The 25,637-nt window shown below is 43.6% G+C and overlaps 1 protein-coding gene across 3 annotated transcripts; it reads left to right on the forward strand.

Moving 5' to 3' along the window:
• The first annotated feature begins 301 nt into the window (after positions 1-301).
• RFWD3 (ring finger and WD repeat domain 3) lies at positions 302-22,022 on the forward strand. Of its 3 annotated transcripts, none has more exons than XM_085589687.1 (13): positions 302-757; positions 2,463-2,844; positions 4,218-4,453; positions 6,129-6,226; positions 6,322-6,519; positions 8,658-8,749; positions 10,867-10,981; positions 14,665-14,893; positions 15,973-16,123; positions 18,296-18,472; positions 19,078-19,292; positions 19,551-19,768; positions 20,399-22,022. In XM_085589687.1, exons 2-13 carry the CDS (start codon positions 2,465-2,467, stop codon positions 20,540-20,542), a joined length of 2,253 nt encoding a protein of 750 aa, XP_085445813.1. In that variant the 5' UTR covers positions 302-757; positions 2,463-2,464; the 3' UTR covers positions 20,543-22,022. The 3 variants fall into 3 exon arrangements, with proteins under 3 accessions (XP_085445813.1, XP_021396761.2, XP_085445814.1); XM_021541086.3 differs by having other exon boundaries at positions 302-333; XM_085589688.1 differs by lacking the exons at positions 8,658-8,749; positions 10,867-10,981 and having other exon boundaries at positions 302-333.
• The last annotated feature ends 3,615 nt before the right edge of the window (positions 22,023-25,637 follow it).

Consider the following 25,637-nt stretch of genomic DNA (forward strand, 5'->3'; position numbering starts at 1 on the left):
ACTTGTCTTCCCGCTCTTTTCGCCACGCGGCGCTCGGCCAATGACAACCCGCTCCCCTGCTCTCGCCCCGCCCCCTATGCCGTCAGAGGCCTCGTTGCCCAATCAGCCGGTCTTCACTGCGTCGCTTTGACCAATCAGAGCACGCTCTACCTCCCTGCCTCTCGTCCCGTTACTCTCAGTTGCGTTAACCGACGGACAGAGCGATTAGCCAATGAGAAGGCGGAAACGCTCTGCCTCGCCCAATGGCAGGCGGCGCGGGGTGTAGCAGCCAGCCAATAGGGCTGCGGGGGCGGGGCGGCGCGGCGCTCGAGCGGGCGGTTGGGCCCGGTGGAGGTGAGCGCGCGGCGGCGGGGCCGGGCGGGGGCTCGGGCTCGGGCAGGGTCCCGGGTTCGGTCCCGGCGCTGCTCCATCCCCGGGGCCCGGCCGAGCTCTCCAGCACAGCGGGTTTCCTCCGGGCGCTCGCACTGCCTGCGGCTGCCGGATGGGCGAAATCCCTGTCCCGTGCCCTTGTTATGGCGGGTTCGCCTTTAAAACACGCGAGCTCTGTGACAAAGGCGGCAGAGCATCCGCGCTTGCGGAGCGCGTGTTTCGCTTGGGCCGCGCCGGGGCAGTTTTGTCTTGGTGATTTCATGGTGAGGCAGGTGCGGCAGAGCCCTGCGGGTGCCCTCGCAAGGGGAAGCTGCTGCCCCAGCCCGGGGGCTGCCGGCCGGCCCGGCCCTCTGGGAGCGCCCGGAATTCCTCTCTTGGGCCCGGGAAGGTTTGTGCAAACCCTCCATCTGCGGGCTCTTCCCGGGCTGGCTGAAGGGAGGCCTGACTTGATAATTCCTCGGGCCAGATTCCAAGATTTAATCGTGAAAATGGTATTATGAACGCTTTTATAAATCTCACAGTTAATGTAGGTAATGGAACGTGTTGCCCGGTGAGGTTGTGGATGTCCCAACCCTGGAAGTGCTCCAGGCCAGGCTGGATAAGGTCTGCTGGGAGGTGTCCCTGCCCTTGGCAGGGGCATTTGGGACTGTATCTTTAACCCTTAACATGATTCTATGTGGTGAAAATAAAGGGTTTATTACAGTTTTGGGTAGCAATTCTATCATGAACATGAACGTAGTACTAGAGCTGGAGTACTTCATCTGGCCATGCAGCTGTTCTGGTGGGAAATGGTAATGTCTATTTTTGGTCTGGCTTAGGCTGAATTGGTGATCAGGATAAGAATTATGAAATTGATAAGTTAGAATTTTTTAAAAATATCTGTAAAAATACTTGAACCTTAGTACAACCTCTTTTATTAATTTTTGTATACATTTTCTAGCTACTTTTTATACACAACTAGCATTTGCTCTCTTTATGCAACCTTAGCTGTGTTAAGTTTTACCAGCTTGGTAGAACTGGTGTTTATACTTTGGACTTCTAAATAGTGCTAAAGATCTGCAATTCCCAAGGCTTTTCAAGTTTATTATTGCTAAGTACTTTTTGGAGAATGTGAATGATTTCCAGCTGCTCTCAGAATTTAATCCACACACCTCTTCCAATAAAGGACTTTTGAGTTTTTGGTGAATCTGTTCATTCAGTTACTGAGACAATCTTGAACATTTTTGTGCTGTAAGAACAGTGTGACCAAAGTGCTCTTAATTTGGTGGCTGACAGCAGCATGAGAATTAATAATGCACAAACTGTTGTCTCTATTTTCCTTCAAACCCTAAGGTAGTACTCCTGTTTTGGAGGTAACCTGATATCCATATGCCAAAGATGTAGAAGGGCAGCCATCCTTAATATATATGCAGTTTTACTGAAAATTTCATGTTTATCCAGTCTTGGGCTAACTATGGATCCACAAATGCTGATGCTGCAGATAACTTGGTACCAGTAATGTCTCAGTCGCATGTTCTGCTGTCATGCCCTTTCTGGTTTTTTCTGGTGTTAGTAAATACCTGCAGGGCTGTTCAGTGCACTGTGGGTAAGGGTCACAGTGATCTGTTACAGTAAGGCAATTTTGTTTGAAAAAACTTGAATGTCGGTCGAGACCAGTGCAGCAAAGGACTGTGTCACAGAGCTTGTTCCTGGCTGAATCTGTGGGTGCTTGTGCAGTGCTGCTCAGCCAGGAGAGTCTCTTAGATATTTCCAACTGTTCCTCAAGATCCACATGAATTTACTTGGCAAGTAAATGATGGCAGCAAGAAAACATTAACTCTACATTCTCATCCAAGTGCTTATTTAAGTTGATTTTGCAATGTGCTGACTGCTGTCAAGCCAAAGACTTGGAGCCCAGGACTCTGGGAGGGTGCTCCCAACTCACATGTGTCTATTGACTTGTGGTTTAGCTCTGCTGCAAAGGACAAATTTTCTCTTGACTGAATTCTACAAACGTTTTTAGTCACTGAGTGCTGTACCTGGTTCTTGCTACCATCAGGCTACAAGTAGAGTACACTTAAAAGTAAATAGTTGTTTTCTTCAACTCCTTGCAGAAATGGCTCAAGAAGAGATGGAAGTTGATCTCCAACCAGTGGCTGGTTACTCAGTGGAGACCCTCCAGACACTCCCCCGGGAGCCCTCTGCTCACACAGCGCTCTCGTCCCACGTTCCTGTGCTCGGGGAAGGAGGAGGCAGCGCTGCAGCCCTTCCTGCTGAGGATGCTGTTGTCACAGCCAGCGCTGGTGCAGGGGAAGCACCTGCAGAGCCTGACCTGCAGACGGGTCCTGCCACAGCCCCCAGTGGGCAGCAGAGGCTACAAGGGACATTGGATCAGTACCAACCACTGCCCGTGCCACAGCTCACACAGCACCCGCCAATGAGGAGAGCTCGCAGGCAGCAGAGAATTGGTGGTTCCCAGAGGACAATCAGTGCCAGGTAAAGCAGAAACAAAATTGGGTCTGAACTGCCCCCTGATCAAGTCCAGCATCAGTTCAAAATGTCCTTGCTTCCTGGCTTTCAGAGCCCAGCTCAGGTGTGTGGCTAGGGCCAAATCCAGAGTACCTCACTTAGCTTTTCAGTAATAGCACAGCGACTTCTGGTCTCTTCTGGCATGTTCTTTGCCCTTGTTAAGTGAACCCCTTGTTCCATATGTTGGCAGGGGTGATGTTGACTTCTGAGCCCTTCTACATTTTGAATTTTGCTTGCAGAGCTTCTGCTACTGCTGTTCCCTCTGCACAGCCAGATTCCTGTCTATGATTCCTGCTGATTCTCAACAGTTCCAGCCAACTTTTAGCTCAGTGGAGCTTGTTCTCTGGTTTTCATTTCACCTTTGGTTTGGGGTCTGCCTGATTACATTTGCTGGTGACAGTTGCTGCAGAAACTATCACAAACATACAAACTGATATTTTTCTGTAAGGCTTTGTTATTGTTTTGATTTGTTTTTTGTTTTGTTTTTTTTTTCTTTCAGACAAAACAAAATATCCTCTCTGTTTAATACCATTTGGATGGGATTAAAGGGGGGTGAGTGGGGATACTCTCCAGCCAGAAAGAAATCCAAATTTTTAGTTTATTTGTTTTTCTCTCATCATTCTAGCTTTTGTATGTGCCAAGGGTGAAATTATAATTAACTGAAGCATTGCTTTTATATACAGCAAGACCAAAAGCTCCTCTCCTCCCGCTGTTTAAACACAACTGTATTGTTTGCCCTCAGATTGCCTGTGAAGGTCACTGTAGTTGTGAGGGCTGGAAGGCAACCCAAGAAACTGAAGGATAATTGAGATGATAGCTGAACTGGTGGCAGAAAAGGGGAGAATGTTTCTATCTAGGGTCAAAGTTCCAGTAGAAAAGAAGAGGGAAAGTAGAAAGACTAAGCACAAAGTAGATGGAATGAGGCTCTGATCCAAGTGGCATGCATTTCACAGTACCAGTTCCTCTAGGAACCAAGGCTGAGTTAGGGTTGGAGAGACAGCTTGGGAGTTTCCTTAGGCTTATTAGAGAATGATACTATGTTTTTCTCCTCTCCAACCCTACCATCCCCTTCTCCCACAAAAGAAGGCAATGTCGTTGTTGTAATGAGAAGATTTTCTTTGAAATAAGCAAAATGGGTTGTTGCTGATCCTGCTGATTGTTCATATGTGGTCTATCCTATGTGAGTGCCCCACTACCGGAGAAGGCCTGACTGGATAACAGTGACACCTTCCTGCTGCAAAGCCTAGAAATTTTCCTGCAAACATTCATGGGGAAACAGGATGAGTCTTTAGCTTACCTGAAATAACTGTGGCTTTTGTTTCCTGTATTTCTGGACGCAGGGCAGCATTGGACCATTACTTTCAAGTCAGTAGGACCCAAGAGCCATCTGCAGGGCCAGTTCCACACCCGGAGTTCCCCACTATTGTGAGGGATACCCAGGCACAGCACCCAGTCGAGACAATAGAAGTGAGTGACTCTGACAGCAGCACTTCTGAAGAGGCGGAGGAAACAGTGGAGGCAGCAGCACCACTGTTACCATCAGCCCAGGAGACTCCTCCAGCAGCAGGCTCAGGAGGTTTGTGCTGTATTGGAGCTGTGTAGTGACTGATTTCAGACACTTTTCTCACTGTTTGAAAACTCAGCAGGGAAATCCTTTCGAGCTTCTCAACAGACGGTGCTCAGAGATCTTTGTGCCCACATCTGACAGGAGCAGGCTGCTGCCACACGGCTTCCTGGCAAGCAGCTCCTAAGAGCAGCAGCAGCAGCAATGGGTGATTGCTACCATAATGTTAAATACTATCTTTTTGTGTTTGCAGACTGCTACTTATTCTGAACATTTCCAGGATTATTTGTAACTTAAATTTAGAGATTATTGCTTGCCATGCTTCCACTCTCATATATTATTAAAGAGTGCTGTTGAAGACATCAAGTCACATCTTGGACATCGGAAAGTGCTTTCAGAGCAGGTTCTGCTTCAGTATTTTTTAATTATTTGAGATTTCAGCCTGCTTTAGTTTATTTTTCATTCCTGTGTGGCACTTAGCTGAGGAGATGGAGATGCTTTTTGTTTATCTTTCCTCATTTCTTTCTGTCTCACAATTTTTATCTAAACTCATGTTCACAGGCTGACATACACTTCGATGACATTTTTTGTGATGAACAAGCACAGTTTATGTAAGAGTGCCAAATAGTTAACTTGCTAGTCAAGATTATTGATGCCCAGAGAACACAAGAACAAGGATATTTTTTTACTTCCGTCTCTAAGGAATGATTGATTGTTTCTCCGCCCTCATTTTGGTTTTGATTGGCCAGCCCACCTCATTACCTTTTTTCAGAGGGTATGTGTATGAGGGGTCTTTTGAACAGATCTATTCTGCTTGCTCTGGGCTAGTTTTACACATGACGGGAGCTCAAGCTGTTATGTGCTGTATATTATTGTGTGAACATATGCTCTCTGCTGGATTTTCTGGAATTCCCTTGTTGCTTATATAAGCCAGTGGCTCCTCTTACAGCCCAGAACCACAGAGGCTTTATTGACATTAGGCAAGGTCAGGTGATTCTTCCACTGGATGGAGAATATCTGCCTTGATTACTAATTCTGCTTTGATTCTTTTGTCAGGAGCCAGAGGGGAAGCAGTGATTTCTGCTCCTTTTTTACTGTGCTAGTGGTGGTGATCTCCACATAGCAATTCAGTGTGCCCATGCCTCAACAGATGGGCTGACAGAGGCCCACCACAAAAACATAGGGAGAATACCAGCAGAATTGGTAATTCAGACAATTACCAGCTGGAAAACTGCTGAAGTCAGAGTGAATGGACAGCCAGCATACGGGAAATGCTTTCTTGGCACATGAAATATGCATGCCTAGATCCCTTGGCAAAGCAACTTCTGCTATCGGTGTCTGTCTTTCTCAGGGCATAATGATGCAGGAATATAATCTTACATCAGCCTAACTATAGACCAGGTCTGTTTGTTTTGTGCAGGTCAGAAAATTCTGATAACAATTGCTGTCCTTAAAAGACCTCGCCTTTTTCACTGAAATTCTGTTGCTTTTCATAAAAGAAAACATAACATTATTCAGCACTACTGTTCATGTAGAAGGCCTTACACACAGGGCCTGTGTCCAGGGCACTGATATGAAACTGTGCTGTGTCACTACTTTACCTGTGTCCTGATGATTTCAGATCAAAGCAGGAAAACTCCTTTTCACCCCATTATGAATCAGGTTATTTAAGCAATGCTTTCTTTAGTTTCCAATCAGGTCCAAGCAGAACCATCTCAAGCTTTGTCTCAAGCTTCTGCAGAACATGAAAATCATGAAGATGAACCTGAAGTCCAGCAAAAGCAAGTAAGGTCAACTAAATGCTTTTAGAGACAAATTATATACGATAAATGCTGCATTTTCTGAAACAATTGTGTTGTTTTTGTAATTTTTAATCCTAGACAACTCCATTAAAGAAACTGGAGTCATCAGTTCCTGTTGCACATCAGGATGAGGAGGAAGGAGATACCTGTGCGATCTGCTTTGAGCAGTGGACCAACGCTGGGGACCACCGCCTGTCTGCGCTGCGGTGTGGGCACCTCTTTGGCTACACCTGCATTGAGAGGTGGCTCAAGGGACAGGCAGGGAAGTGTCCTCAGGTAAAATGCCTGTTATGTGCACTGGAAAGCACTTAAAGCACTTACTATGTGTGCCTAACCTGTGCCTCAGATGTGTCACTGACCGTTATTTTGATGTTATTAGGCCTGTAACAACTAGCAGTACTTTAAAAGGTCGGTTATGACTTGGATCTTCTCCCTGAAGTAGAGCATTTGTGAATAGCAGATGAAAAGGTTTGAGAGTTCAAGTGCTCAACTTGGGAATAGTTTCAGAATGCCCCAGTTTGGTACTGGAGAGAACCACCTGGAATGGAAATAGCAGATGGATTCCTAGACGCAATTAACTAAGCATAAAGACTGTGTTATTGGACAGAAAATCTGTCTGAGAAATGTTTTGGAACCACAGAATGGTTAGGGTTGGAAAGGACCCTAAAGATCATCTAATTTGGTTTTCAGTTGATTAATCTTCTGTTTTGAGCTGTGTCTGCTTTTGCAGCCTTTAAGAGGACCGGGTTGTTTAGGAAGCTAGCAGAGAGCAAACTGAGAACCAGGTTACATCTTTTAATGTCCCTTTGCAAGTGGTAAATCAGCATTTGAAAGATTTCTTTCTATGGTTAATACTGATCTCCTTCAATGAGGTCTACACTTCTATGTGATGTTTCCATTCCTTACTCCTTTTTTCCATGAAGGAATGTTGACAAAAAATAGGTCAATGAGTACCTTGTAAATAGGATTCAGTTCTGGCACTTTCTGAGTCGGTGGCTGGAAGCCCGGGGTTTCTTTGGCTTTGTCATTTTGAGAGCTTCTGTATTCTTGCTTGACTTTGCAGGATTCCCTTCTCTCAACAAGAAACTTCCTCTTGATGTGTGCTGTGACTAAACCTAAAGAATCCCTGTTGCCATAGTAAAGGTCCAAAGTTGATTTTTCTTACCCCTGTCAATTCTGTGTAAGCTTTTCTTCCACACTTCAGGCCCAGACAGAATTCTGAGAGACCTGCCTGGCATATTTACTCTTTGGAATTTTGTGACTGCTTTCTTCTTGAACGCTAACATCTCAAGGGTTGTTTGTTCTCTCTTTCTCTTCCAATGATACAAATACTAAAAAGTTCCTGGGAGAACTTGCTCTGGAGAGAACCTTGAAGCTAAATCATCTTTCCTTCATTTTCTGTCACCCTCCTTTGCAACTGGGCGTTCTCTGGTTGAATGGCCTGGAGTTGCTGTGCATGGTCTGTATGCTAAGTGGCTTGAGTGTGAGTTACTGTGAAATTGCAGCATTCCTGATCCTGCCAGTGGCAGCTGCTGACTGCCAGGAAAACTGTCTTGGCCATTTACATCAGTTTTTACAAAGGGGGGAGGTTTTCTGCTCTGATACTATTGCTTGTGATATCTTTGCGCTGCTAAGTAATAGACAAGCCTGCATTTGAAGCACACACAGTAATTGAATGTTTAGCTGAGGTTACTCGATCTGAGTATTCACCTGCCTCTTTTCTCATCAACAAAGAATATTTGCAGAACAAACTTGGAAGAAATTATGGCATCTGCAAGTTCTAACTTGCCTTCTTTTTAAGGTGAATATAATGTACTAAATTATTGCAGCTAGATGGAGAAAATTATTGAAATATCTGACTCCCTGTGTGTCACTCAAGTCAGTGAGATGTTAGTGTTTCATACAACACTGGAACACTTATGGATTTGGGCCTGTACAATGTGATTCAAGGAATATAGTACAGAAATAAGAGTTTGGAGTATACTCAGGGGTTCCTAAATCCTTGTGTGTTGGCCAAGCAGCAAGTCTTGGTGTTTTCAGACCTGAGGCTGGGTTGGTGTTTTGTTCTAGATCTTCTTGTTTTCACTTCTTTGTCTGATTTGAGTTTTTTTGTCCCTGGAACTTACTTGATCATGCTGCTTTGCTGGTGCATTAGCAGAATGCATTTAGTGGGAGGCAAGGAGATGGCTTATTAAAGATGAAGTAGAATATGCAACTTTAGTTGTAGCCCTGCTTAGAGCTCTGGTGTCTGTATGAGGGAGCACATTGCAAACATACTTGTGTTTGTGGCATTGTTTTCCAGTAGAAAGCCCCTCCTTTCAGAGCTAAATAAAACAATACCTAGGGACTCGTAGGGATGCATAATTTGGGTAGTTCAATGCCTGTAGATGAGCTGAGCTTGTGTTTGCTTTCAGTGCAATAAGAAGGCCAAGCGTTCCGACATCGTGGTCCTGTATGCCCGCACGCTGAAAGCGCTGGACACCAGTGAGCAGGAGCGCATGAGAAGGTACCTGGCACTGAGAGCTGCACTCTGCCTTCTGCTTCATGCTTTCATTTCCTGCACTGTCTGAAGCAATTTGTACAGTCCCTTGGGGTTTATCAGGAGTATAGCTACCTTAAAGAACCAAGGCCTTGCTGTGTTGCATATCTTAATTTTCTGTTGGAACAGAATTCTTGAGTTTGCATTTTGTGGCCCTGAAACAGCAAAAGCTGTCTTTTGCTATATCCTGAAATGTTATCATGGGACAACATGCAAAGTTGATGCTAAAAGGCTGTATATTGCTAATTCATCATTAGGTGGGAAAAGCAAGGCATAGTTAGGAATGCAAGGAGGGTGAATAGCTGACCTTTTCTGCCATCTTTTCTGTATGCATTAAACAGAGTAATACCTCATATGAATCACTTTCCATCTTGCTTAGTCAAACTCTTCATGTAGCTTTACTTGCAAAAGGTCAGCAAGCATTACTATGACTCCCACTTCCCGTTCCAACTTAAATGTAGACTTCGTATTGAAAAAGGGAAAAGCAGGTATGAAAATGGGGACTCATTTCTTTTCAGTAAGATGCTGTCACAGATACTATTCTGAAATGAAAAGGCTGCAGATATCTGAGTTCTTCTGAGTCTCATGTTGAATAGAATTTAATTGGGGTTTCTTCACGTCTACAACTACACTAATGTTCTTTCAAGGCAGTCTTTCAACAGAAACCTCACTATCCTGGTAATTATAGATCAGAAATGATTGAGGAGTAACAGTCAGAAAGGAAAGAATCTCTTCTCTCCAGATTGCCACAGCCTGATGGTGTTTGAAGTGTACCTTTAGAAGGGTGATGCTTCTTTCACTGGATTAACACAGAAAAATTAATTATATGTATTATTTTTTTGAAAAGCATGGAAGACATTTTGGGGTGTAAATCTTGTTATCTCTCATGAAGGGGTAGTTGTCTGACTTCTGTTTGTGTCTCAGAACCTCACTGCAGCCGTTCCCCACATGCCCTGCCCCTCCTCTGCCTCCTGTTTTTGTTGTAGTCAGGGAGCAGTGATTGTCTGTGGGTACATGGAGCTGCTGGCAGTAGCTGCCTTTGGCACACAGCCATGAGTGGAGCAGAGATGTGTGTGTGCATGCATTAGTCTTGTTTGCACATAGTCTTAAATTAGGTATAAGATCATGGGGTTTGTTTGTCACATTCAAAAAACCTACCAGCCTTCAGGCTTTGAGTATGGACATAAAGAGTGTGTATATGATTGTTAAATAGGCATTTCATCTGTTTCTTCTGCAGGAAAAAAAAAATCACATGAAAAAGCTATAAGGAAAAGACAGAATTCTGTGCTTTGGAGCATGCTAGGTTAGGTCTGTGCATTTGCAAAATACCTAGGCAAGCTAGAGCTCTTTGCACATGAATGACAGAAATAACTGGAATATTGCAGCTTTTGACATACAGAATGCAGTGGGCAACACAGACCAAGTGTAAAGCTAATTTTAAGGAGTGTTGGTGTTTCTTTCCCCACTTTAGCTATTCCTTCATGTAAGCCTATAAGAAAGAAATAAATTCAAGTAATTTATCCAAAGTGCTGTTGCTAAATAGTGTGTATGCACTTTTGGGCTCAAGGTGAGGTTGTAAGTGGGTCTTTTTTATGGGCATTCACAGGGAATTTATCTGTATCATTTTTTTCTGGTACAGATATATTTTCCTAAAATACAAGATTAGCTACTGGTAGTAGAGACAAGCTTGAAGATCTTGCTGTAATATAGTTATGCTATGATGTGCTGTGTTACTGACACAGTGTATTACATGGACATCGTGGTATAGGATTTGCTTAAGTGTTTCTGTAGGGGAAGGAAAATTGATTTCTCTTTCACTCTCCTCTACTAAATTAGTCCTTTTGGAGAGGATGAGGAGAAAGGCTGCTGGAACAATACTTGAAGTGAGTCATTCAGAACAATTGCATAACTGAATATCTCAAGGTGAATGTGTTGGGTTAGTGCAGTACCAGGTTTTCTGTGACTGTGGATTTGCCTGAACAGAACTTATGGTGGGATGAAGTCAGAGGGCAGGAGCTAACAGCCCAGAAAAGTATCCAAGATAATACCTAGTCCTGAGGTTTGCTTTCCTCTCCTTCCTCCAGCTCTTTAGAAAAGGAGCAAATATTGCGGAGACAGGCAGAGCTGGAATCTGCACAGAGCCGTCTCCAGCTCCAGGTTCTGACAGGTGAATGCAGAAAGCTCCGCAAGCAAGTTCAGGTGAGTCTCATGCCACAAATACACATAATGTTTCTTTCTCTTCAGCCTGCCTTTTCCATCTTCCCTTAGAGGTGAGAGGACAGAATTCCTGTTTTAGTAATCATCAAGGTTTAGTAAACTCAATTGGTGAATCATCCCAAGCTGGTAAAGACATCCTGGGCTGGAATTTTCATGTGTGCTATAAAAACTCTGGCTTTTTCTTGTGCTTTTAAGCCTTAGTTGAACTTGCAGCACAACACTAGAGTTGTTTGAATGCTGATGTTGCAGGTTTCCCCTCAGGTTTTGTGGTGCCTGGAAAAGCATGGTGATAAAGAACCAGACTTAGTCTCCTCATCTTGCTTGTACTTGCATCAAAATAAGCTTTGGAAATCTCTGTAGTAAACCTGCAATACAACCTACTATCACTAGTTAGTCAAGAGTCTTTGAGAAGCAGTTTGTGAAGAGGCATGGCTACTTGCAAAATCAAAAGAAAACAAAAAAACCTTAGGGGTTTGGGTATTTTTGAAGGTTAGTCAACATTTCAGTTTAACACCTTCTGGTGCCCTGGGCCCTGGCCTGTCAAACAGGGGAAGCTGTACATAGGCTGAGCAGCTGTGGAGAGGCACCTCTCTCAGAACACAAATTACTGACTATAAATGATGGGTTGTTGAATGACTGCTTCCTTCTGGCTTATGCAATACTGAGATATTTTGTAACTCATCCCAGCTTCTTTTACATAATTCCTATAGATTATGGACTCTGCCAATGCTTCAAACTGTGAAGGTTTTCCAGTGAAAACCTAGGTTTTCCAAGAGTCTGTTTCATTGCCAGTTTGCTACCTTTTGTTGAATGAGGCAGATAATATCCTCTCACTGTCTAGTAGCCTGCTTATTTTTAGGCTTTTTATTCCTGGAATCTTTTTTATAGCCTTGGCTATTCATATCTGTACATTAAACAACATCCTCTTAGCTGAAGTCTTCCTGTGTGACTTAAGATAAGGCTTTATAAATTTCCTACATTCCTGCATGAAGCCATATGCTCATCATCACTAATAAGAAAATTGGTCCACTTCAAACTTTGGCTTAAGAAAAATGCCAATAAGATAAAATTGCAGGTCCATAATGTTTTCCTGTGATTCATTTGGTCTTAAATGATGGAGTATCCAGTCTAACGGAATTGAAGTCACATGTTATAAAGATTAGGTACCCTGTGTTCTTTAAGCTCTATTTCAGTATTTATACTGCATTCTTCATTGTACTATAGTGGTTAATGCAAATGCTGGAAGCAATTTTAAGGTGCTTGTTTATACTGTGAATAAACTTAAAGTAAAACAATATACTAGGGAGCAAAAAAGTCAGCAGGAAGTCCACAAAAGTCTTTAACTTGTTTGATTGCATTTTGAGCAGATGCCTAATGAGCTCCTTGTTTTATGAGAAGTCATATAGTAAAGCAACTACTTGCATAGAAATATTTAGATTGGGAGGTTTCTAGCCCAGCCCTGGTTGCTTGATTGCAGTGTAGGGTGGAATTGTTCCGGTTTTTTTGTTGCTAATGTTCTTGAACTGTGCCCAGCAGCAGTCATGGCACTAGTTATGTCATTTTTTTAGGTTTGTATGCATTTTTCTGTGCTCTTACCCTTCGAGAGTCTTGTCCATTATATTTTGTTATTGAAGTACGTAATGTTATTGAGACCATATCAGCTATTAGGGCTGTAACCTAATAACTCAAAACTGTTCTGAATTTATTGCAACTGGTGGTTTTCCTTTCCTATTCATTATGCTCCTCTGCTGCTTCTTCTCCTGTATGCTCCTCAGAAAGACTTTTGCTCCATAGCCCATTCTTTCCCCCGGTGTGACTGTGTTCATTCATCACTGCAAAGGTGAGCTGAAATCTAGAGACAGTCATAGCATGTGCAGAGAGAGGAGTCTGCTCTCAAGGCCATTAGTTGACACCAGGCATCAAGAAAACTGCAAAGCATCTTAAAGGAAAGCATAGGCCTTTACATAATGAACAGAATGTTCTTTTGAGCACAATTAGTGGAATTTGTCTGCAGCACAGTGTTTTTAATCACCTTGCTAATGTGCCTTCAGTAAGACTTCCCGGTTCTGCTGGGTTTGTCCATTGTGTTTAAATGTAAACATTAATAATCCTTGTGATTTTAATTGCCTTGTTTCCTTTTTAATAACTTGTGTGAAAGTTGAATGTTGAGTGCAGGTGACAGGGAGAATTTTGTAAGGTCCCCAGAACAACAGATAATTTTAATCTCTTCTGATCCCCAGTGATGGTGATTTTCTCCCTTCACCTTTTAGAAATACTGAGTTTATTAAATTTTTGATTAAAAGTTACTTTCTTCTAAGTTAGTTGTGTTTTGACTGACTCCTTACTCTAAGCCTGAAGCTATAGCTTTCATCATAAGCATCCTGGCAACCCTCACACCCCTTCATCCTTGCCCAGGTTGTTTTGTCTTTTCTTGCTCTAATGGAATGATCTGGAGTCTCCAGCTTCCTGTTGTTTTGTTTTTTTTCCTTAAATTTTTATATTCCCGTGGGACATTTGCAATGTGCTTGATGCCAAAGAGATCAGACCTCTGTAAAGTATCAGAGCTGCTCTCCTCTTGAGCAGCTTCCAAAAAGTTATAGGTCTTCATAACTATTAATGTAGAGCTTGAACTTTGATCTTGCCTTTTTGAAAACTGCTACCTTTGCTTTGATGCAGGTTAAGTGGTGGTGGCTGGTTCAGTATTGAGGCTGACTTGCAATTACTGATATATTCATAATCTCATTCTTGTGACCCTTAATTGTTTAAAGATTACATAGTGTTTGAAGCAGAACCTGCATTGCTTAGACAACAGAAAGCAAGTAGCAATTTTCCTTCACTATACCTTCCCTCTTAAATATCCCTGAGATGCTGTATTGTCTGGTTTTGACCTTGGGTTACAAGATGGTCAAAATACTTTTTGGAAAGGGACACTTCTGGTTGACTCACAATATGCTGATGCCACTACCTTCATTCCCACCTCACTCCTGATCTCAACAGAAAAAGAAATTCAAGGAATACCTTGTTCTTCACAGAAGCTGTTCTTGGCCATGCCTTTGCTGAATATCCTTGAGCATTCATCAGTTGAGGTGGAGGAAAAGAGAGGGGAGGAGGTGATAGAAGACAGAGCTGGAGCTCTTGAGAGTTGTGTCGTTCCTGGAATTTGCTGCACAGGGTTTACAAGAACAGGGTCATTGTCATTAAATAGACTGACTTGTTTCCTGCAACGCCCTTTGTGTTGAATCTTGGGCTTTTATTTTTTTATGGGGTATTCTGGAAATTCTGGAAAATGGTTTTAATTGACTTTCTCTTGTGTTTAGGGACACATAATACTTGGCAGTTCATTCCCTTCTAAACAGCATTGATCTGGTAATTGTTACTGGCTTTTATGTGTTGCCCAAGAGTCCTCTCTTTCACAGAGCGTAATACATACAATATCAGACTTTGAATACATTTTGCCAGCATTTACACAGCATTTGAACGCTTTTGTTGCTCACTGTCATAGGCCATGGACTTAGAAATGTAGTACTTCAGGAATAGCATGGAAATGGGACTATATTTCCCGCTTTTATCTGAGAACAAGTACAGTTGGAGCACCTGAAGCAGACAGCACAGAAGGTTACAGTGCTGGTGATGCATTAAAGCTCTTTGGGCTTTTTTCTTTGCAGGAGCTGAAGGCTCTGGTGGCCCAGTACAATGTGAGCACTTTGCAGCAGCCTGGCAGCTCCCACACCTGCCTCCCAAGCAGCCTCCCTTCCAGCCAAAGCCAGCGCAAGTACCACTTGGAAAAGGTTTTTTTGGTGTCTCAGACTGGCAACTGCAGAGTGATGGCATACTGTGACTCACTGAGTTGTCTTGTGGTATCACAGCCTTCTCCACAGTCTACCTTTATTCCTGGTAATTAAGCAAGTCAACATTTCAGGGCTCAGAAGTACAAGTTAATGTCATTTCTGCTTTGTCCCTGCTCCCTGTTTTGCTGCTTGGCCTTTGCATGTGCCTTGTAGGCTGAAAATACTTGTAAGACTCCCCATACTTCATCTGCCCCTGCATTGGTAGCTTCTACCTAGCAAAGGAGCTTGTTTGGCACTGCTATGGCAGAGTCCTAGCAGAGGGTCTCCAGCACTCCTGCTGGAATGCAAATTGTAGGTGGATTGATGTACATGCAGCTAATTTGTCAGTACTCTTAAAAAACAAAACAAACAAACAAACAAAAAAAACCCCAAAAACAAAACAAAACAAAAAAACCTTGCCACCCAAAACTCCTTTTAGTATGAATGCCTGAAGCACTGTTCCCTACTGAGGAAATAGGAAGCCAAGAAGTCGTGGGCAGCCCTCGTTTTGTCTCACTGTTATGTCCAGGGGCCAGTGACCTGGCATCTGGACCAGTGCCAGTGGCTCTTTCAGTGTGGCATTAGGAGTCTGAGAGCACTTATTTGCAAAATGCTTTCTGACTGATGAAACTTATGTTATTTGTTTAATGGGTTTGAGGTTAATGTGCCTTATCTACGCTTAACAAAGTGGTTTTCCTCATTTAACTGATCTTATTTTTCTGGCATTTGTAGCCAGGGACTGAATCTCTGAATGGAGGCTTTGTGGTGACTCTTGTAGTACACAGGTTAAGTTCACCTGTGACCATTCTTTGCTGTGATGCTTGTTCTCTTAAATAGCCATGTAATCCTGCTCTTTGTGGTTTTATCTGCCCAAGAGTGTCTTTGAAGAAGCTGGCTAAAAAGCAACAGGTCTTGTAACAAGAATTGCAACACTGGTACTGAATTTGCTCTTGCTTTCTGGGATCCTTAAGGATTTATCTTTGTTGCCATTTGAATTAAAGAATGATTTGTGGCAGTTCTTACCCAAACAACAAATAATTTACATGTCCCACCACAGTCTTCAATACAGACTTTGTAGTTCTGGCATAGACAGTTCTATGCATATACTGCTTCTCAGTAATCTGCTTTACCCTTCTTCTGTGGCAGGTTATGGTGTTAAGATGATGAGCTTGGCCAACCTGAAGAGCAGTCAGTACATCCCCATCCACAGCAAACAGATTCGGGGCCTGGCCTTTGGCACTCGAGCTGATGGTTTGCTGCTCTCTGCTGCCCTGGACAACACTCTCAAACTCACCAGGTGAGCCCTGCTGCCTGTCCCTGCAGAGTTTAGCTGTGTGCAAGAGGTTAGGTTGGATTTTGTTCTGTCTTGCAGCACTTGCTATTCTGCTTTCTGAAAGATGCTGCAAAGATGAGATAAGGTCTGCATATTCTTTCTGCATGTGGGAGCTAGCAGAAGGGAGGACTTACTGATGCTTTTGTGTCTGTAAGGTGGAGGTGTCATGGAGCTACCTCTCTCTGATTATTTTCCCGTGGAAAACAAGTAATTCAGCACGAATTAGCCAACTGTGTTGAGAATAAATAACATAATATATAGACATGACATTTACTGTCCACTTGGTTTTCTGTTACTGCAGGGAAATGTGAAGCGTGAGAGCTTGTACAGCATGAAGCAGAAGTAAAGGAGTAGTTAGGCTGGGCTCCTCCTTCTCTGCACTGATGTTGACTTTACCAATTTTAAACTTCTTGCAGATCATAGAATTTATCTGGGATGTGAAATGCATAAACAGCATTGTTGAGCATGTGCTAAGAGGCTCTCTAGAGCTACCAGAGTCTTAAAGCAGCAGGTTGGAGATTAATTATGCAGAGACTGAGAGAAAAATGTGTCCAGTCCTGTTAGAATTTACAGTTTATGGGTGTGTTTTCTTGCTGCTCTGCTGCTCCTCGGTCTTAAAGTGCTTCAAAACTTTGTTGGTTCACTGATTCTTATTGAGTTATGTTAACATCTCTGTGCAATCTGTCTGTCAGTATTTGGTTAGGCAGGATAAGTGTCTGTTTTTTGACTAATTAGTCTCAATTCTTTCCCACAAGTGAAGCAATGAAGAGAACTTAATCCTGCAACAGAAATATACAGAATGTTTATTTCCCATAACCATGTTGAAATGTTTGCTAGACTAGTTAAAAGTAAATAAAACTGTCTCTGATGCTCAAGTCAAGGTGTCAGATTCCAAACTGATTAGGCTGATAATTCTTTTCATGGTTTAATCTGAAGAGTTAGCAAACACTGCAGCAAGGAACCAGACACTTCCATATCTGCTCACTGCCTGGTTGGCTGCATCAGAGCTTGTGATCTTCTTTTGTGCTTGATGCCAGAATGTCTTGGAGTTAGGTGTTGGCTTCAGCAGCGCTTTCATACGTTTTTCAGTCTCCCTCTGAAAGAATAGTCCTCTTTGGCAATCTTTCTTCTCTAGTTACTAATTTCATAGTCATCCTCTCCAAAAGAATTATCCAAGATGCCTTTATGTCTCCTGCTCTGGCTTGCAGTTGTTTAAAATAGCACTGGGAGCTTGTTTGGTTTTGGGGGTTTTTTTTCATCCTGTTGTTTTGACCCAGTCACTGCTCTAGTATCAAACTCCCTGTTTCCCCAGCTAGATCTTAGTAGTTGTTCCCCTTACACTTAACTGGGAGCAATTACTTGTTTCTCTGGAGTCATGAGCATAATCACCTTCCCCAGGGAGAAGCACATGTGTTACAAAGGATGTCTGGAGTTACTTTGATATGTGCAGTCTTCTGTGCTGTTCTCAGGGTGCAAAAGCATGTTGACAATGCTGCCCTTTGCAAATGCATCCTGATCTGATACCAACTTCATCTGCTATTCTGGGCTGTGCCCCTCTGTGGACTCTCTTCTTCTTTAGAAACTTGATTTGTAGAAGGAATAATTAATACTGTAAATGTACTTTCAGCTGTCCTTAGTCACTCACTGTCTCACTCTTGCTTAAACTGGATTCTTTTGAGGCATAAATACTGTTCCTCTTGTGTAAAAAAAGGGGAAATAATTAATGAGAGATGTAATGTGAAGAGATGAGCCCTGTGATCTCAGGAATATATGGTATTACAGGACTATACCAGCATTGCTTCTCCTAATTGTTTCCAGAAAAGTAACTTAGCTTTCTCTTGCCAGTAAGGCAGCTGAGACCCTGCTGTGAGATTTCCTCTCCCAGTCTCCAAAGATCAAACTGGAAAAAGAAGCATTGGCCTGGAAGAATTGTAAATCACTTGACAATATCCAAGGGATTATTCTGTTTGGGTTTTTAGATTCATGTCTGGAGTAAAGGAGGAGTTAATTGAGAATTTGGTCTAAAGAGAGATGCTTTTGTCTGAAGACTTTAAAGAGCTAGATTAGCTTACTTGTGTATTTTTCTCATCAGCAGATACTTGTGCAACTGGCCAACACTTTGCTTTTCTTCTGCAGCTTGGCAACAAACACTGTGGTGCAGACATACAATGCTGGCCGTCCTGTGTGGAGCTGCTGCTGGTGTCTTGATGATACAAACTATGTCTATGCTGGATTGGTCAATGGCTCTATCATGATATATGATCTGAGAGACACAAACTCTCATGTCCAAGAACTGGTTCCTCAGAAGTCAAGGTATGGCAGAAGGATTTATCATTCCTCTCAACTAATATGCATCAAGTTAAACACACCTTCTTCCATAAATCATGCAACAATTACAATAGTTTAAATTGTATTATGTGAATCTCTTGTTCAGACATTCACATTTAGCACAATCTCATAAGGTTGCATGGTGTTTTTATATGACTTACGCAGGTGCCAAGCACTTACGCTCCTTTTAAGGCACACAAGGGTCACAAGTAGACCCACTGGTGCAGTATAAATAGAAGAGCTGAATTTGTTTTGAAGCTGGGTTTAGTATTTAATTTTGAAAGGACAAATTACAAAGAGATGTGAAATTCTGATGCTTCTGTTTCTTATGCTCTAGGAATCAAATGCTGATTTGCACTCATCTGATGTGTGCTGTCTGCTGGTCCTGTAAAACATAAGGCTCAGTAGTTAAGCTGGACTTAATTTATATTTGACACATCTACTGGCACTCCTTGCTTTAAGGACCATCTCACAGCCTGCTTAGACCCTTTCTTTGCCGTAGGGTTGGAGAACTGGAGCTCTGCAGCAGCGAGCAGAACACCAGCAGAGCTGCAGCCGACAGCACTGACTCTTGCCAATGACCCTTCCAGGTGCCCCATGGTGTCGCTGTCCTACCTGCCCCGGATGGCCTCAGCGTCGCTGCCTTATGGTGGGATATTGGCTGGGACCTTGGAAGGAGCCTGCTTTTGGGAACAGAAAGCTGGCAACTCCTACCAGCCTCATCACCTGCCCCTGGAACCCGGAGGTTGCATCGATCTCCAAACAGAGATCAACACGCGGCACTGCCTGGCAACGTACAGGCCTGGTACGTACTGGGATGTCTCTGTAGGCTCTGACCACTGCTTCTCACTGCTCGGGCTGAGCTCAGCAGCAGCTTTGGTGCTGTGGGTACAGCAGAAACACAGCACCTGCTCTTATTAGAGCAATGAGAATCTGCACATAGAGAAAAACTGGGGATAAGCAAAAAGAGGCAGCTGCAGGCTGGTGCTGCTTGTATTCCTATAGCTAAAGTCTATCTGTGAGTATGTTTTTCAAAAGTTACCTTTTTATTTCTACTACACAGGTAAAAATAACCCATGTATGCATTGTGTGATGATGGAACTGACTTGCAGCCCACTGACAGAAGGCTCAGAAGATGTGGTGTGTTCTTCTAACCCAGTTCAGACTTTCAGTGCTGGTCCCACTTGCAAGTTGCTGACCAAAAGTGCCATTTTTCAGAGCCCAGAGGATGATGGGAGTGTCTTTGTGTGTGCTGGTGATGAGGCATCCAATTCTGCTCTGGTATGTCTTGATCCTTTCAGTGTGGTGTAGGGGTTTATTGGAGTTCTTGGGAGAGAAGCCTTATCAGCCACAGCATCAGTGTGATTTGGTGGGAATTGTCATGCACATTACCGTGTGTTAGTTGGTCTGTTGTACTGCTGTGGCAGATGTAACTTCCTGATAGCTTGGGACTTCCAGTCTTAGGCAAGGCTATGGTCTCCATCCATCAAAGGGCATGTAGGCAGTGGGCCCCTGCTGTCCCCCAGGGAAATGGGGCTGGGCACAATGGCACAGCCTGGCCTTCTGAGTGGTGTAACAGACTCAGTAGGATAGTGTGGTAAGCACTGCAGAAGAAGGATGCAGGCTTTTTAGGAATGATGGGGAAAAGGACAAGGGTTGCCTTTTGTATGAAAATGCAGCCCAAATGCAGAAGATGGACAACAGGCTGCATGAGAGCTCATAAGTGGGATCAGAGAGGGTGGTCAGGGTGGCATTGTGCTGCAAGTCTTTTAAAAACTACCAAGCAAGGTGTGGAAGTAGAGAAAGGGTCCTATGAGTAAATTGAGGAAATCTTTTCTGGAGAGAGGGAGGTCTGTTCTGCATAGGAGGGGAGAGTTCTGCAGTTTTTGACCTTGTCTGTCCCTCCCACAGCTCTGGGATGCTGGAAGTGGTTCCTTGCTTCAGAGGCTGCCAGCTGACCTGCCTGTGCTGGATATCTGCCCCTTGGAAGTGAACCAAAGCCACCTCTTGGCTACTCTGACAGAGAAGATGGTGAAGATCTATAAATGGCAGTGAGCTGTTCCTATGTTTGCCACAGACTGTCCAAATAATGCTGCTGATAACCCTACACAACTGTTCAGTCCTGCACTTGCTGCTTACAGGAGACAGGGTCCATTACAGCACCTTTCTGGTGGGAAGGAACTGGGATATGCTGGTGCCCAGAGCAATTCCTTTCTTCTTCTGTATTCCTCTTTAGGCCTGCCCTTATTTCTTCTTCTGTCCTTTTTTTAGTCAAACTCCACAAGCTGCCTCAGCACAGCAATAGTTCCTGAAGTGTCTCCAGTGTGTTACTGCACTTTTTTTTTTCCACTGTGCATACAGCACAGGGAATTTCAAATCTCTGCTACTAATGAATAAAATAAGAGGAGCTTGAAGACCTGAGACTCTCACTGCACTTTCTTGTGGAAGCTTGCCGTGACTACTGGGTGATGAAAAGGCATCTTGTAGCATTGCTGATACACAGTGTGAAAGCAAGTTCACTGCACACTTCCAGTGGGAAGCACACTCCCAGTGTTCTGTTCTGTTGAAGGTCTAGGGTCAGTTAGCAGTTATTCCCCAACAAGGATGGATCCTGTTTTGGGGCCATGGAGAGAACAGGCTTGAAAAATCTACAGAGAATCTTTTCCCTTCATAATTTTTTTCCATTAACATATAATTTGCACTGTAATTCCTTAATTCTCTGCCTTTCCCTTCTCTCTTTCCTGCTTTACCTGCAACAAACTTGGACAGTTTGGTTGTGGAAAATAAAAATAGTACTGGAGAAGTACAAGTAAAGAGGGAGATGATTCTTGTACTGCTGGCTGCTGCAGTCCAGTGTTCTTTCTTAAAGACAGGAATGTAGTAAAACAGCCAGTACATTGGAAAAGAATGCTGGCTGCTTCTGTTGTTTTGGGGGTAAGGGAGCTGGATTTTTTCTGGTTTGAGGAACGAGTGGAAGCTCAGTGATTACATCAGCTGGTTTTTACTGACCTTTTGTCTTCCTTAAAGGACAATTTACAGCTCCACAACTGGTGACAGGGAGCTTCCAGTTGTGTTTGTGTGAGTGTGTTGCAGCTACTGGTCTGTGTAAATTGTGAGCCCGTGGGGTGGGATCACAGCCCGGGGATGTGTGGGCAGGTGCTCTCTTAGCACCTACTGTAAATACTCATCTCCAGGTCAGATCATGGAGGGGGACTTCAGTTCCATTTTATATGTAACAAAGTCAAACTTGTGAGGATGTTGGAAGCTGCAAGACAAGTTTCCTGTGCTGGAAGGTTATCCCTTGGCACATCTCTGCCTCTAGATGTGGTGAGCAGCAGCTGTCCCATTCAGATTGAGTGTGCCACCACTTCAGCTGCCAGGATAATTGTATTTGCTGAAGGCTGGGGCTTGCACAATGTGATCCTGTTTGTCTTAAATAGGACTGAGATGATCTCAACTTAACTGTATATTTTTCTGTATAGTATTTTGTTCCTATATTTTTATACTGTAAAAATAAAGTGTTGTTTATTATCAAGTATAAGTGGTGCTGCTGTACTTTGAGGTCTCAGTGACATTCACTGGATGTCTTATGAACATTACCAAGAGTTCCTTTATGCAGGTGAGGTTTCTCTTACTTTGTATTATTTCCAGGTCACACTGAGCTTCAGGCTGAAATAATGAAGGCATTTAGTGAGTGATTCCTCGCTGAACCATCCTGATCCAGCCAGGTGAGGGGAAAGAAAAGGGTTGAGCAAGGCTACACACATGGGACATCTTTTAAATGAAAATAACTCATTGATATGAGAATTTTTGGCATTTTAACAATGATCAGGAACCTAAGGATTGGTAGAATGATATTGTGAAAAGGTCTCTGGTAACAGCTAAACCAGAAGGAGCAGGATGCTCTCTGCTATATTAGTACAATGAGCTTCTTGTTCTCAGCTATTTTGAGGCATCATTTATGTTCTGTCTACTCCAACACCATTTTACCACAAGAAATTTGGAAAGTTTCAAACATACAGAGGAAAAAGAATGAAAATGTTTTGGTTTTCTAGGTAGTTCTTTGGTTTTTGATTTTCTGGGTAACACTTGTTTTCTGCTTTGTACCACCATACAGAAATAAGAGATACAAACTTAAATGCTATTAAAATTATGGAACATGACACTTTCACATTCTCAGTTTTCAAACCTGGAGTATCAGAAAATATTCAAAGGTATGTGAGGAAACCTTGTAACACTTTCCTACTCCCAAGTTTGCAGCAGGCTGCAGGGAAGCACACCTAACTGATGTACAGAAAGCCATCAGCATTGAGTGCTGATAAAAGGTCAAATGTGTTAATTAAATATTTGCTCATCTCTGTCGTCAAAGGGGCAGATTTGGGATGGAAGGATGAAAGAAATCAGTGTGTCTGCATTGTGCAGGGCTGCTGTCATGAGAGGCTGAGCTGTTTTGCTCGTGTTGCAGGCATGAAGCCACTGTGTGGCTATTTCTGCCTCTGTCTCTGGGAAGATTTTGTTATCGTGGTGCAGGGTGGCCCCTTGGCAATTCCTGTAGTAAATCTGGTGTGAGGTGATAGGTAAAGCCAGGCAGTGCTGTGGTTCCTGCAGAGAGGGCTTTGCTCTTAGCTGTGCATGGGCATTTAAAAATATTTTTCTCTGGGCTATTGCAGGGCAGTACCTTTTTAAATTTTAGTTCCTGTGAAAGCAGGCCTGGGGGACAGTGCAGTGCTGGCCAGAGCTGGCTGCGGTGGCCGCTTGCTTGGCAACAATCCAGCCCCTGCTGCTCCCTGCAGAGGTTTGTTGGAGGTGGCTGGAGTTGCACAGCTGTGCTTTTGGAGAAGAGCTGTCCTCCACATCTCCCTCTAACAGGGATGATCTGGTGTTAAACTGGTGATCCATAGGGCGAGGAAGTAGCCAGCTCCAAGCCTCCACATCAAAGAACTTTGCTGCCATAGCACCTACCCTGGTGCTTTAGCTTTTGAAGAGACTGGTGAGATTTTGACAAATAGTCAAAAATGTTACAGATGAGAAAAGGTCATCTGCAAAGCATGAGCCTAGAAACAAGCACAGCTTGGTGTGTGCATGTGTGCACCAGGCAGGACAGGCCAGTGCTTTTCTCTGCTCTGTCTGTACCGGCTGCTTCCTGGAGGGCAAAAAAGGAGCTACTTTGTGTTCCAAATCAAATTGGATTAAACTCAGACAATATAGCAAGTGAAACAAGCAGCTTAAACTGAACTTTGTTACACTGAGGTAGCCAGAGCATCCCAGTGGGAGTTCATTTAGTTCTTTTCTATTTGTGAGGAGACGTGACAAGATTTTCTTCTTATGTACATTTTCAGATTTTCTACCAAGGCAGTAAATTCCTTAAAAGACTCGCCTCTCTGCTGGTTTTGAAAGGGAGAATATACGGGGGAAAAAACAGTTCAGCTGTCTTGCAGAGTCACCTGGAAAATTGAGCAGAGTGGGTCACAATGCCTCAGCAACAGGACTGCCCTCAGCTGAGCTGCTCTTGTGCCCTGTGAGCACTCAGGCATGTTGATGTCAGCAGCCTCCCTCACTTATGATAACGATATTTATCATTGTTTATTTGCTTTTATGATAAAGATATTTAGACATACTGCTGAGGAGGCAGAAATGCCTCCTGCTGACATTACTTCTCTTTACTGAAGGAGGTGGCTGTGCTCAGATGGCAGGCAGAGCTGTGGGTGCCCTGGTGTTACAGAGCGCTGCATTCTATGGGCCTGTGGGAAACTGTCCTGTGGTGCATCAGGCACAGTGGCACCAGCCAAGCGAGGGATGGGATTGTTCTGCTCTGCTGCAGCCTCAGCCTGAGTCCTGTGTGCAGCTTTGCTCACTGCAATATAAAAGAGCTATTAAGCTGTTAGAGAGTGTCCAAAGGAGGGTAAGGAAGATGGTGAAGGGCCTTGAGGAAAAACCATATGAGGAGTGGTTGAGGTCACTTGGTCTGTTCAGCCTGGAGAAGACTGGGGGGAAAACCTCATTGCAGTTGCAACTTCCTCATCAGGGGAACAGAAGGGGCACTGATCTCTACTAACTGTGGTGACCAGTGACAGGACCCATGTGAATGGCCTGAAGTTCTTTTGGGAGAGGTTTAGATTGGATGGCAGGAAGATTCTTCACCCAGATAGTGATTGGGCACTGGAACAGGCTGCACAAGAAAGTGGTTCCATCACCAACAGTGGCAGAGTTCAAGAAGCATTTGGCAATGGTCTCGGGCACATAGTGTGTCTCTAGGGGATGGTCCTGTGTAGGCCTCAGACTTGAACTTGATGATTCTTGTGGGTCACTTCCAACTCAGCATATTCTGTGAAAATAGTGCCTCTAAGTGCAAAAGAAAAAGGAATTTGGGAACCTATGTCCTAGAAGGCTTATCCTTGAGACAAACTTTACAGGTAACACGCTCTCTCCAGCATGTGCTGGTCAAGAGTAAAGAAATGTCTCAAACTAATTTCAGTAATTATCCCACCCTGTGAAGCGTAATTAATTTGAGGGTCCAGGGGCTTTAGTTTTGCATCAAGTCCAATTTGGTACTTCTACTAGTGGTAGAGATCACAGAACAGGGAGTGAGTCCCTTTTGCTTCTGATGGTGTCAAGCTGGCAGCAGCACTGAGTGCCTGGGAAAGCATAAGTGGAATTGGGAAAGAACTGTGGCAGATTGGAGGAGGGCTGGAAAATTGCCCATATCTTTTTTTGCTAATGGTAGGTGCTAACTGCAAGACAGATCCACATCAGTATTGGGGGCAACAGTCTCTGCAGTTTTGGCCTGGGGCTTCTGATGGTTTGTGAGGCAAAGATGTGTCAAAAGCATCACTCTCTGGGGAAAAACAGGTCATATTAGGCCAAAACTTTGTGCCTGAGAGGCACAAAACTCCCCTTGCACTCAACACTCACAGGGTTGTAGCTGAAATATTGTCTCCTCTTTGTCCACAGCTTCCTTGGAAGGTGAGTATTTCCATAGTCTTCTGCTTATTTCCAAGTGTGGATGAGCAGCAGAACTGTAGGTCTCTGACCTACAAGAAAACCTGAAACAGTGAGGCTGAACCTGTGTATGTCACACAAATAAACAATGAAATACCAGACTAGGGTTGTTGCCTTAGCCAGTAATGAATAGTACTGAATGTCAGCTCAC

Source organism: Lonchura striata, chromosome 11 (genome assembly GCF_050655825.1).
Source record: "Lonchura striata isolate lonStrDom1 chromosome 11, ASM5065582v1, whole genome shotgun sequence".
Lineage (NCBI taxonomy): Eukaryota > Metazoa > Chordata > Aves > Passeriformes > Estrildidae > Lonchura > Lonchura striata.